The 13,422-nt window shown below is 33.5% G+C and overlaps 2 protein-coding genes, 1 long non-coding RNA gene and 1 other non-coding gene across 4 annotated transcripts; 2 read left to right on the top strand and 2 right to left on the bottom strand.

Annotated features, from left to right (window-relative positions):
- Positions 1-4,597, bottom strand: LOC124496403 (NAD(P) transhydrogenase, mitochondrial). The gene is made up of 5 exons (XM_047059921.2): positions 4,471-4,597; positions 3,373-4,394; positions 1,211-3,302; positions 788-1,145; positions 1-726 (listed from the first exon to the last, which is right to left on the bottom strand). Exons 2-5 carry the CDS (start codon positions 3,569-3,571, stop codon positions 106-108), a joined length of 3,270 nt encoding a protein of 1,089 aa, XP_046915877.1. The 5' UTR covers positions 3,572-4,394; positions 4,471-4,597; the 3' UTR covers positions 1-105.
- Positions 4,589-6,878, top strand: Nop17l (PIH1 domain-containing protein Nop17-like). The gene is made up of 3 exons (XM_047059922.2): positions 4,589-4,848; positions 4,905-5,144; positions 5,197-6,878. The coding sequence occupies exons 1-3, from the start codon at positions 4,663-4,665 to the stop codon at positions 6,025-6,027; spliced, it is 1,257 nt and encodes a 418-aa protein (XP_046915878.1). The 5' UTR covers positions 4,589-4,662; the 3' UTR covers positions 6,028-6,878.
- On the bottom strand, positions 6,565-7,577 carry LOC142597688 (uncharacterized). Its single transcript, XR_012832334.1, has 2 exons — positions 7,185-7,577; positions 6,565-7,117 (listed from the first exon to the last, which is right to left on the bottom strand). It is a non-coding gene; the product is annotated as an uncharacterized LOC142597688 (long non-coding RNA).
- TRNAM-CAU (transfer RNA methionine (anticodon CAU)) lies at positions 7,406-7,504 on the top strand. Its single transcript has 2 exons — positions 7,406-7,442; positions 7,469-7,504. It is a non-coding gene; the product is annotated as a tRNA-Met (tRNA).
- Positions 7,578-13,422: the final 5,845 nt, after the last annotated feature.

Below are 13,422 nucleotides of genomic sequence, written 5' to 3'. Positions count from 1 at the left end.
TTTGGGAAAGGGCTCGTTTTATTCAAAAAAAATTTTGGTTTCAAATGTGCGCTAGAGAGCACGTAGTAGATAGAATAAATTTCAATAAAATGAGCAAACCTCTCATTAATCGCCGAAGGATTCTTTGATTCGATTCAATAAAGCATCACATGTTTTTTTAGCATCCCCTAATAACATAGCCGTGTTGGGATTGAAAAATATTGGATTATCCACGGCTGCATAACCTACGCCAAGACTACGTTTCATAACAATCACCTGGCGTGATTTCCAAACACGCAGCACTGGCATACCAGCTATAATGGATTCAGGATCATCTTCAGCCGCTGAATTTACGGTATCATTAGCGCCAATAACCAATGTTAGATCGGTCTCGGGAAAATCATCATTAATTTCATCCATTTCCAACACAATATCATATGGTACACCAGCTTCGGCTAATAATACATTCAATTGACCAGGCATACGTCCGGCAACTGGATGTATACCAAATCGTACATTTTTACCACGTTTCCGCAGGACTTGAATCATTTCTGCTAATGGATATTGTGCTTTTGCTACACACAAACCATAACCAGGTGTAATAATAATATTTTTCGCTTCTCGAATAGCATCCACTGATTGATCAACATTCCATTCAGTATGCGTTCCAGTAATGGCACGTGTAGAGTTTGATCCTGTCTGGCCAAATCCACCGAGAATAACATTCGGTAATGAACGATTCATGGCCTAAACATAAAAAATTCATTAAAAATTGAAATTTAAAAAAAAACAAACGAAAAAATCCTACTTTGCACATAATGTAAGAAAGAATGGCACCACTCGATCCAATCAATGCACCAACAATGGTCATTAGATTATTATTCAACATAAAACCTTCAGCACACAATGCCCATCCACTATAGCTATTCAATACGGTTATTACGACAGGCATATCAGCACCACCAATAGCCGATGTCAATGTAACACCCATAATCGTTGATAAAGCTGTAGCTGTACCCAATGAAGATAGGCCAGCCATTTTAGATGGATCCATCAGGAAATAACCCATTGAACCAGCTGTGGCTAACATCATTGCCGAATTAATCACGTGACGCCCAGGTAATAATGTTGGTGCTGAATCAAGTAATCCTTGAAGTTTACCATAACTATAAATCGAAGAAAAAAAGACCAATGAAAATAAATGATTCACTTCAATTTCAGAAACACTTACGCAATCAATGATCCACTAAAAGTGATTCCACCGATAAACGTTCCCAAAAACAAAGCCGTTTTGATGGTCATTGCTGCTGGATCAGTAGCAAGTGTTGAAAAATCATGAAGATATGTAGCGAAACAAGTCAATACAGCTGCTAAACCAACCAGTGAATGAAATGCTGCAACCAGCTGTGGTAGATCGGTAATTTCCAATTTTTTAGCAATAATCAAACCCAATAATCCACCACCTGTCATACAGGCAGTAATCTGTGTCAACAATTCCGGTGTTAAATTCATTGGTCCCAATGTTGCTGCCAGTCCACCGGTAACTCCGATCATTCCCAAAGCATTACCAAGTCTAGCCGTTTTTTGGGAACTTAATCCAGCTAACGCTCCAACACAACAAAGTGATGCACCCAAATAGGCCATCTGATGAACATGTTCCATGCCATTCAATGCTCCCATAGCATAAAGACCGGTAAATGTAGCGGCCGGTATAGCATACAGGTAATTATATTCTGGTGGATCAGTAGGCCGTTTAAACATATCCAACATTCGTTGTGTAATCAAGAATCCACCAGCAATATTGACAGTGGAAATAGTCAATGCTGTTGCACCAAGAATCTGTGGTAATGTTTCGGGCACAACGCCGCCACCCATTAGGAGTAAACCACCGACAGCTGTAATACCGGATACAGCATTGGTCACTGACATAAGTGGTGAATGCAATGCGGGTGTCACACCCCACACGGTATGATAACCAGCAATACCGGCTAAACTAAACGTGGTAGCCATTGTTGTGAATGCAGTATTTGGTGCGATGGATCCTAAACCAATTAATGATCCAAGACCCGCGGAATAGATTAAAGCGGTTTTCATTGTCTGTTGGAAATAATCTCGAGGTAATAATTCTTTGGGCGGTGCAGCCATTGGTACTTTTGAATCGATTGGTTTTGTTGCTGCTATATCAGTGGTCACTTGTTGTTGCACAGGAGGTGGTGGTGGTGGCCAAAGCAATTTACCTTGATGTAATACAATTGATCCACGAACAACTTCATCATCAAGATTTATGTCGAATGAATCTTGATGTTTAGAAATTGATAATAAAAATTTGGAAATATTATTCGAATATAGGGTCGATGATTGAGTGGGTAATCTTGATGGAAAATCAGTAAGACCAATATGTATGACTCCCGATGGTTGGTGTGTATAAATCTCTCCGGGTTTCGTTGTTTCAAAATTACCACCATTTTCAGCAGCTAAATCCACTACAACCGATCCTGGTTTCATTGACATAATCATATCTTTCGTAATTAATAATGGTGCACGTTTTCCTGGAATCAATGCTGTCGATATGATAATATCAACATCTTTACATTGTTGATGAAACAATCGATGTTCAGCATCAAGAAATTCTTTGGACATTTCTTTAGCATAACCGCCGGCACCTTCTCCGGTTTCTTTGATATTAATTTCAAGAAATTCTGCACCGAGTGATTCGATTTGTTCTTTCACTGCCATTCGGGTATCAAATCCACGAACAATGGCGCCCATATTTTTCGCCGTACCAATAGCCGATAGGCCAGCAACGCCACCACCAATAACTAAAACTTTTGCCGGTGGAATTTTACCGGCAGCAGTAATTTGACCGGTAAAAAACCGTCCAAAATGGTTAGCCGCTTCAATGACAGCTTTATAACCGGCAATATTAGCCATTGAACTTAATGCATCGAAAACTTGAGCACGTGAAATACGTGGAATACAATCCATAGCAAAAACATTCATACGTTTACGTGCCAGCTGTTCAATAAGTTGCTGATTCTGTGCTGGAAACAAAAGACTAACCAATGTAGACTCATTACGAAATAACCGCGTTTCCGTGTCAAGTAATGGTGAACGAACTTTAAGGATAATATCGGATTGTGCAAACACGCGGTTACGGTCAACCACAAAAGCTCCTTTGGATTCATAATCGGTGTTCATAAATTTGGCTTCTAAACCAGCATTTTCTTCAATTAGAATCTTGATGTCTTTTTTCAAAAATAATGGCACTGTTGATGGTACAATAGCAACACGATGTTCATTATTGAATGTTTCTTTCAATACGCCTTGAATGAATGAAATGATAATGTAATCAAAACAACTTGAATTGATAACAACAAAAAAAACACTACTCACCAATTTTAAGATTTTTATAGCTTAAACCAGCACCACCACCACCACCACCAGTAGCCGATTTTGTCTGTTCAGATGTCGACGATTTTTGTTGTCGATGACATTTTCGAACATTAGTTGTTGTGAGAAATTTTCTTTGATCCAAAAATTTACGACATGATATTTGATGATGATGTGGAAATTTGGTTAGAAAAAGTAACATTTTTCTTTTCTGTTTGTGTGTTAAAACTTTTATAAATATAAACGAGCCAGTGAAATGAAAATGAAAACCAAGTACCTATGATTTACCTGGTTCTACAAACTACCCTAAAATTGACATGTGCATGTGACATATACACACACAAAAAGGCCTAACAACAGGACCTAGGATCATCGAACACACACTTTTTTCTGGAACATAGAACCACCAACGAAAATTCGTGGTGGCCAAAATCGATCGAATGTTAAAGAATGGTGAAGAATTTGTTATTAGAGTGGCGATGGTGATGAAAAAAACCGGTGGGACCAACAAACAAAAACACACACACACACACACTTACTGTCTGCTTGTTTTAGCAACTCATTTCAATGATTTATACAAAAATCATTTTTTTATATATTCTGCCGAAAAATGCAGAAGTCTTCTTCTTGCCTTTTGTGTTCTGGCCATGCGCTTATCACATATAGCATTCATTCATATGACATGATCATCATCAGCATCGTGATCGATTTTGATTGTCGCGCGGTTGAATGTTTTTCTTTTTCTTTTTCTTTTTTGCTGTAATTTCAAAATTACGAAGTTCATTTATCATTCGTATATATGAATATGGTTCGTTTTTAAACGAAACATGATGAGATTTCCCATGGATATCATGAGATAATCAAGTTTTCCTTCTCTGATGATCAATTGATCATTGTCAGATTTTTCTCTTTGTGTGAAAATGTTTGTCGAGAAAAATGTTACATGATCAGGAGCAATCACTGTAATACTGATGACGATGATGATGATGATTATAATATGTATAAGCCATCTAAATCTAAATAATCTAAATAAAGAAATTAAAAGACGAAAAAAAAAATTGTTTACACATTGCAAAATTTTATTTTTTTTTATTTCATTACTTTCAATGTATGAACCAGTCACATTTTGAAACTCCTCCCATTGTTCAACTATCATTGTATAATTTTTTTCTGTGTTGAGTTTGTACACCTATACACAAACAAAATCGCCGACCCATTTAACTTTGCGAACGTTCTAGAAAATATTAAACCAGGAAAAAGATTTTTTAATTTTTTAAAAAACAAAAACAAATTATGCAAAATTTCAATGACAATCCAACGAAAAATCAATGTATTGTTCATCCTCACAGACAACGAAACGATCATAAATTAATTGATTTCAGTGTTGACAATAACGACATTTGCAGTAAACATCAAAATCAAAATAACCAAACCGACAATAGAACGAGCAGTGGATTGAGTACCACTAATAAATCCAAGGTAACAAAAAAAAAAATTTGATTTCAATTCTCAAATGTATCCCCAATCCATAATAGAATATTATCATTGTTCAACGACAAAACAAACATTTCGGTAATCACCATGTAAATGATGATGATTATGATTCGGCCGGTCCAATCAAACAAACTGATGAAAGTTCATCATCATCATCAACAGCATCGCATGATGATGACGAACCACCTTCTACAAATGTTGGTAAAGCTGTTGTAAAACAACAAAACGGAGAATGTCATAGTCGTCAAATAACTCGTTCAATTGATATTCAAAAGAAAAATGTAAGTTTACTCATTCTTACCCATTTAGTTTGACTGACTTTTGTTTTTCTAGCGATTACGTGGGATACTTAAATATCCACCTGGATGGCACAAACGTACTTTATCCGAATCAGGTGCTGTAGGCATATTTTCACGTTCATTATCCGATAATTATGTTGGTTATTATGGACCACCGTCATCATCATCATTAGAATCACCGGGAATTTTATTGGATTGTTTTGAATATGACGACAATATCGTTGATGGTGATGAAGATGATGATGATTTTAGTATCGATGATCTTATGAAACCAAAAAAATGTGTTACATTTTCCGAGAAACAAGCAACATATGTATTTCGTCCTGGATCCAGTATACTTGGTCGACGGCAAAAAAATCAGAAAAAAGCAAAGAAAAAAAAGGAACGTGAACTACGTAAAATGGTATCATCACTTGAACAATTGGATGATAATGATGACTATGATGATGATCGACGACATAAACGACTTACATTTGTTAATGATTTACGAAATGCAATCGAATTGCAACGATATGCAAAGGGAATTGTTGCCAAAAACAACATCCATGATGATGATGATGATGATGATCTCGATTCACTTTGTTCATCAACTGATTTATCATCATCAGTTGAAAGTAGTAGCTGTTGTGATGATACAACAACATCGGCATCGGATTGTTCATCAGCTGATGAAATGTCTACAACAACAACAACTACATCACTATTGAATCCATATGAAGATGAAATCAATCTAAATGATGATAATTGTAATGGACAACAAAATGTATCAACAAAAACAAAAAAAAATCGTCGTCGTCGTCGTAATCGTAAGAATAAATTATCAATAAAAACATTATTGGAAACAGGTGGCTATGATAGTGATTAATCGATCGGATTCTGCCATATCATCAGTTACGAAGCGATTCCTCAAAAATGCCTCAAAACAAATTTTTCGTTTCAAATTATTCAAATTATTATCTACGTTTATTATTGTTTGTTGGAAACTCTCATCTTATATTTTATTCTACTATTGATATATTGATTCTCAGGCCAGTTTGATTATTATGAAATATTATGGAAAGTTTTATTCAACTTATATTGTTCTCGTATACACATTATTTGTGATCAAATATTTCTCTTTTCAATTTAGTGAAAAATTCCTGAAAAAGTTTTAAATCCTATCAACACTCACACATTCTCAACAAATTTGATATTATCAGCATCCTCATCGTTCGATAGATGGCGACAGCATTTTAAATTTGAATTTTTTTTTTTTGATTCTTTCAACATAATTTCTCTTTTCATTGTTCATTGATCATTGATCAATCAATCGATTTTTTTCTTTCATTTTATTTTCTATCTAATTATTGAATATTTTTTGTTATCCAATTATTATTATATACTGAATTATTGTAATGTAGGATTTTATTGGCTTTAATTTAATTCAATATTTTCCTTTGCGCCATACACACAAGACACAGACATCAGTGTGTGTTTTTTTTATTTTGCAATTTTGTCCATTCATCAATGATGAATGGACAATGGTTCTTCTGTGGACAATTGACGAAAATAATGTGTGCCATATTTTGTGATGGATTAGCATTGATATGTTTACATATTTCTTGTAATGACGATGTACTTAATAGATTGGGAAATCTTGTCATGAACATTGGCAATTTATCTTTAAGACGTATGAAATAAATCTCTGCTTCATCATTTCTTGTGGATCGATATAAACTGAATGCAGTACGTGTTGATGAATTTTCACGATGCAAAAGAATTTCATAATTATTTTGGTTTTTATTATCACAATAATTGTATAAAATCAGTGATTCTTCACGTGCCACAATGTCGTAATGGATATAATCTTCAATTTTAACTTCGACAACCGAATATGGTTCCAGAGAAAAAACTTTAGTCAAGAATTGATTTGCTAACGATAAGAATGATGTCATTTTCAAAAAAATTGCTTGATTCTAAAAAAGAGAAAAACACCAAGATTATAATTTAGTATAATAATAATTGTACCTCGAATAATTGTACCTCGAATTATAACAGTTGTGTGTCATTCGATGATTGCCAGATTGAATAATCAAGGAAATTTTCCTATTCATAAAAACTGTCATGAATTTCTTTTTGTTTTTTGTTTTTGTGGTTTGCATGTCGTCCCTTGTCACGGGTTTTTTGAGTTATTCTCATAAGGGTCGCCTGTGTCTGTCCAAATTGGGCGGAGCCAAAAAAAAAAAAAACGACAGCCTTGCCCTGCCTCGGTAGCGCAGTAGGCAGCGCGTCAGTCTCATAATTTAACACATGCGTACACGTGCGCAATCTGAAGGTCGTGAGTTCGATCCTCACCCGGGGCATCTGGTGGATTCGACCCAAAGTTTTTTTGAATTTTTGCCATTCGTCAATTTATTGATGATTGAATTTCGATTGAAAAATTGGGTTCTGAATTTCATTATTACATCATCATTATTTTTTATAAAAATACAGCTAGTTTGTTCGTGTGTGTTCTAATAATCTGGTTGATTGAAATGTGCGCAATTTGAAGGTGTGAGTTCGATCCTCACCCGGGGCATCTGGTGGATTCGATCCAAAGTTTTTTTGAATTTTTGCCATTCGTCAATTGATTGATGATTGAATTTCGATTGAAAAATTGGGCTCTGAATTTCATTATTACATCATCGTTATTTTAATTAAAATACAGCTACAATTTGTTCGTGTTGGTTCTCATAATCTAGTTGATGATTGAAATATGCGCAATTTGAAGCTTGTGAGTTCGATCCTCACCCGCGGCAATTCAACCCTTCGTTGGTGGAGTGGGGGGTGGATTTGACCCGTTCTTGTTCAATGTTCGTCTTATTTCTCGTGGATTATATTTAGGAATCTTTGTTTGCCAGCCATTGCCAATACCTTCTGTACCATTAACTAAAACCAATGGAATAATGGGTACATAGTAATTGGGTTCAATTATTTGATTATCCTCATATACTGACAAGACAATAATGGATCATCCAATGGTGGAAACAATTTTCTTGCCAATGGACTTTTTATCTCTTCTATTTCTTTGTATTACATTACATAATAATCGATTGTTTTACAAAGTTTCACAAAAATATTCCAAGTGGTGGTGGCTATTCAGCAATGTGTTTCTATATATTTCTGTGTGAGAATTCGGAATTCTACAGGTTATATTCTCTCTCTCTCTTTCTCTATTCTATTTTTACTCACAATAATCATCATTCACTTCATTATCTTTTATTTTTCAAAAATTTTCATCGGCATCATAATGCAAAATTAACGACAACGATGACGACGTGAAGCAATTTAGTTCAAGTTCATTTTACAATCATCATCGTAGTCGTTTTATTTGCTGTGCTGTATGTGTGTTGTAATATAACCATTTTATTACAACAAAAACAAATCCACGTATCCATGATACATCTTCATCTTCTTATTCAAAATAAAACGAAAGATAAATGTTTTCGGCAGAAACACACCACCGCGTGTTGCCATACATACAGACATAAATTCTGTTCGGTATAAAAAAAATCCAATATATTTTATTGGCTTGATGAAATATTAAATTCTGTCATTGCTGCTGCCTCTAGAATCATTACCACAAAAATTCTGACGTTGATTGTTGGTTATTTTTAGTTTTCATCATCATCATCATCATCATGATGAACATCACTGATATTTTTTTTCCGAAGTAAAGAATTTTTATTAGTCATTCTGCCATCGTGGTGGTGTTGGTGAATTAAGAATCATAAATAAATAAATAATTATTCAAATTTGAATCGTCGAAATATAAATCGGATCTACGTGTTGGGTAAGTATGTAATCGATTGTTTGTTTTCAGTTTTTTTTTTTGAATCGTTCATCACATTTGAAAAAAGATATCACTGTGTGTTTCAATTTTTTCGCGCTTTAATTTTTTTTAATCCTTTAATTTCACAAAATAAAACCCAGTAAATTGCCGATGTTTCAAAAACACATCATCATTCTCATCAAACAAAAATTCATTCATTTTTTTAATGGAATTTGAATCCCGAGAATTCTTGATTATTTTTATTTTCTTGAATGCGGCCACATCTGGGTCTAGACTTTAGAGAGTGTGCATGTGAATCCCGTTTTTTTATAATAATACTTTTTCTGGTTCTGATATTTCATTCATTGGAACCAGAACAAATAATTTTCGTCTGCCTGCTAGCAGCATATCTTCACAGAACGGAACACATACGATTTGAATACATCACCAATGTCAATGTATCCAAATCATCAACCGACCAACCAACCAACCAACCAACCAACCACCACCACCACCACCGACAATAACAATAACCAGCACATTGTGTTGGACAGGTTCATCATTACATAAAATTGGGGGTGAACCGAAATGTGAAATGATTACCCGAATGAACAAATGAAATAAAGAACCAACCCATCATACATACAATACACACACAAGATTCGGGTAATATAATCGGATATCCCGAAAACAAGTCATCAATTGTGTATGGTGTATGTGTGGCCTTTCCTTTTTGGCCTCAACAGCAACAACAACTACAATCGACCGACCGACGACTACGACGACGACGACGGTGTTGTTGACCGCACCTCGAACTTTTCTTTTGCTGTATTTATCTTTTTGATTTCTTTCAACTTGCTCGCCTGGGTTTTTGTTTGTTGTTGTTGTTGTTGTTATTTGTTTGTTTGGCTCATTTTTCGATGATGAGCTCTCTCTCTCTCTCTCTCTTTTGGGTCTTTTTTTTTCGTTGACCAATAACCTACCACACATTTATATTCTGCCGTAATCATCATCACCACCGTAATGAAAATTCAACGACAAGTTCATGGCTTGTATAGCTGGTTTTTTTCTTTCGTTCTTTCTTTAAATCGATTATTACATCAATGAGAGAAGATTTTATTTTAGTAATTTTTTTTCTGTTCAAGTTTTTAAAACGAAACGAATGAAAGAAAAACATTGAGCCGAATTTTCGGTTGAAGAGTTGAATATTTTTTTTCTTCTGTGGCTTTCGAGAGAAAAAAAAACATCGAGCACCACCAAACAACACAACAAGAGTGGACTTTTGTGTGTCCGGTGGTTATTGTGAATGAAATTTTTCTGTTATTTTTGTTATCATCAGTATTGATCCGATTGGATCGAAAAAAATGAAAGATAAAATAAACAACGAGCTTCTTGACATCAACGTGACTACATAGCTAGAAAAAAAAGGATTTTTGATCAAATTTCATCATAAGCGACAACGACGACGACGACGACAATATATAATTCATGGTATGATTTTTTGTTTTTTTTTCAAAAACAAAAAAACAAATCAAATCACCATTATTTGAATTCCACAGGATGTTTCGAATACATTCCATTTTGAATGCATGTATGTTCGAAACATGTCTAGCTGGCTCGTGTTTTTGTTTTTGTTTTTTTTCTCAGTCATTTTTTTTTGCAACCACCACTGTGTGTTATCTATAAATAAATAATAAAAACATCCACTTACCGACAGAGCGATAGGAAAAAAAATTGATAAATCAATTGATTTTTGTGATTGATAAATAACGAAGCTATATATTGGTGTTTTTGATTTTTTTTCTGCTGTTATCTATATTTTTGTGTAATAGTTGTTTGTTCACAGTCACTGGCAGATGTATGATGATGATGATGATATCAAATGTCGACGAGATTTTTTTTCATTTGATATTGGAATAATGAACTTGTTCTTTTTTTTCTCAAGGTATGATTAAATTAAATCATTTTTTTTCTTGATCAAATTCTACAACGATGACGATATAGGTGGTGGTGGTGGTGGTGGTGGTTTTTTTCACTTGAAAATTATCAATTCAAATGATGATAATGGATAGAGAGAGAGAAACATTCTTTTTTTTTCTCTGTCTAAATTCACACAATTATTGTACATATTTGTGTGTTTGTATGCGGTAATTATCATGATGAATTTTTTTTTTCTTTTGACCACATTGTCTTCTTTATAAATATATTCAGCCATTATCCCGTTATATTTGCCGCATACACACACACACACATATGAATTTGACCAGATTATAGGCCAATTATGTTGTTTCACATTTTTGTTGAAATTCAAAAAAAAACAACAACGAAAAAATTACCTTCAAGACACACACACACACACACATACACATCAACAATTTTGCTGTTGTTTTGTTTCCCTTGATGATGATGATGATATAATCTTTTAGAATAATCAGATAATTCATTTTATCCGAGCAAAGAAAAAAAATTTCATTTTATTTTATTATTATTCAACCAGTGTCACGTTTTTCTTCTGATGTTTTTGTTGTTGTTGTTGTTGTTGATTTATTTTTAAAAATGACCACTAATCACTAAATCATTGTTGTTGTTGTTGTTTTCATTATTAAACATGATACAGATCTTATCATCATCATCATCATCATTCGAATGTCATGACATTCGAACAATCGAAAAAAAACTGTCCAAGTATCGATTGTTTCATTCCTCTCTATTTTTCAAATGAATTTCAAATTAATTATATATTCATCATCGAGAGATTACAATTTTTTTTTCTTTTGGTGATCTACAAATGTCCAATTGATCATCATCATCATCTTGGATGATGTTTCAATGTTTAAACATAGAGCTGTGTGTGTGTGTGTAATGTTGGTGGCCTACAAGGTGGCCATCACATCATCCTCATCATCATCATATAACTTGTATTTCATTTTTTTTCCTTATTACCTACCAGAAAAACAACAACCGACGAAAAATGAGCCCAACATTTGATCAAATGTCCAATCTCTCTCTCTCTCTGTGTGTGTGTGTTTTGTATATATCTAATACAACCATCATTCAGTCAATCATATTGAGCATTCACTGGTTCTTCGACCTTTTTTTACTTTTTTTATCTTTTTTTTTATTTAAAATGATGTTGTTGCCGCTGCTGCTGGTTGTTGAATGAATGGACGGTTGACTGACTAGTTTTTTCTTCTTTTAGTATTCGTCTTTAACTAGATTAATTTCCTGTTTTTTTTTCATTCTTTCTTTTTTGGTCAACTTGGTCATCACTGTGAATACATACATACTAATACAACACCAACCAAAATGGCCATTCATAATTATATCGGTTTTATACGTCGTGGTGTTATATTCCACCGTTATTAATACCAAAAGAAAACCCATTCTTTTGATTATTTGTCAAATTTGGTCAAATCATCCAATTAATCATTTTTACAGACAACTAAAAGAATTTTCATCCATAATTCAATTCAATAATTGTAACAATTGTTCTAAATTTAGAATTTGCACATCAATCAATCAAAATCTCAACTTTGTTCCAAAAAAAAACTCATCTTTGGTCAGTATATATTTTTTTTGCTGTTATAACCATCCGGTTTTTTTTATATCATGGATCATTGATCGATTGATTGATCAATTGGTTACATATGTTGTTTCTTAATTTTTTTTTTAATGTAAAAAAATGCCATTTTTTTTGTCTCATCATCATCATCATTATCATTCATTACCATTATTATAATGTCAATGTTTTTTTGTATATATATAAAAAAAAGAAATCATTTTTTTATGATTATTATCATGTTGTTTGTTGGTGGTTGCAAGTTTTGTTTTCATTTGATTTTTTTTTCTTTCATCTTTTTGACTGATTGTTTGTTATTGTTGATCATAATCACACTCACTGCATGTGTGTTTGTTTTGTATGGTTGTCATCATCATCATCATTCATTCAATCTCTATAATCCAAAAAAAAAAAAAAAATGGTAACGATATGCATAAAAATGTTTTTTTGTTTGTTTTCCACAATGAAAACACACACACACACACATCTCACTTTTGTGTTGATATATAGTTTCAATTTTTTTTTTATTTAGTCACATTTCACATCACCGTGTGTGTGTGTGTGTGTGTTTGTATTTGTCACGGGTTTTTGTTGTTGTTGTTTACTAATTAGTATTGATCATCATCATTATAAAATTATAGATTTGTTCCAGAAAAAAAAATCGATTGATTGACCCAAAAATCATGAAATGTGTGTGTGTGTGTGTGTGTGAAATAGATTTCAATTTCTCTGCTTTCTGTTTTCATTCAAATTCAAATTCAAATCAACAAACAAAACAGACAAACAAAACAATTTGTGTGTGTGTGTGTCCATTATCTATGTATAGTCGTCGTATAAATATCGTCGTTATCTTTTTTTTTTTTGCAGATAAATGAAGATAATAATAGCCAGGATTTTCTTTTTCTGGCACC

Source organism: Dermatophagoides farinae, chromosome 7, assembly GCF_024713945.1.
Source record: "Dermatophagoides farinae isolate YC_2012a chromosome 7, ASM2471394v1, whole genome shotgun sequence".
In the NCBI taxonomy this organism is placed as follows: Eukaryota; Metazoa; Arthropoda; class Arachnida; order Sarcoptiformes; family Pyroglyphidae; genus Dermatophagoides; species Dermatophagoides farinae.
The sequence above is the reverse complement of the archived record's forward strand: the minus strand, read 5'-3'. Positions and strand labels throughout refer to the sequence as shown.

What these genes read in the sequence shown, in the direction of transcription:
- Nop17l (XM_047059922.2), top strand. Translation starts at nt 4,663, where the DNA reads ATGCAAAATTTCAATGACAATCCAACGAAAAATCAATGTATTGTTCAT. An exon ending in GTACCACTAATAAATCCAAG is followed by an intron (nt 4,849 to 4,904) that starts GTAACAAAAAAA and finishes AATCCATAATAG; the next exon opens with AATATTATCATTGTTCAACG. An exon ending in TTGATATTCAAAAGAAAAAT is followed by an intron (nt 5,145 to 5,196) that starts GTAAGTTTACTC and finishes TTGTTTTTCTAG; the next exon opens with CGATTACGTGGGATACTTAA.
- LOC124496403 (XM_047059921.2), bottom strand. Translation starts at nt 3,571, where the DNA reads ATGTTACTTTTTCTAACCAAATTTCCACATCATCATCAAATATCATGT. An exon ending in TTTAGTGGATCATTGATTGC is followed by an intron (nt 1,146 to 1,210) that starts GTAAGTGTTTCT and finishes TTCGATTTATAG; the next exon opens with TTATGGTAAACTTCAAGGAT. An exon ending in TTTCTTACATTATGTGCAAA is followed by an intron (nt 727 to 787) that starts GTAGGATTTTTT and finishes TTTTATGTTTAG; the next exon opens with GCCATGAATCGTTCATTACC.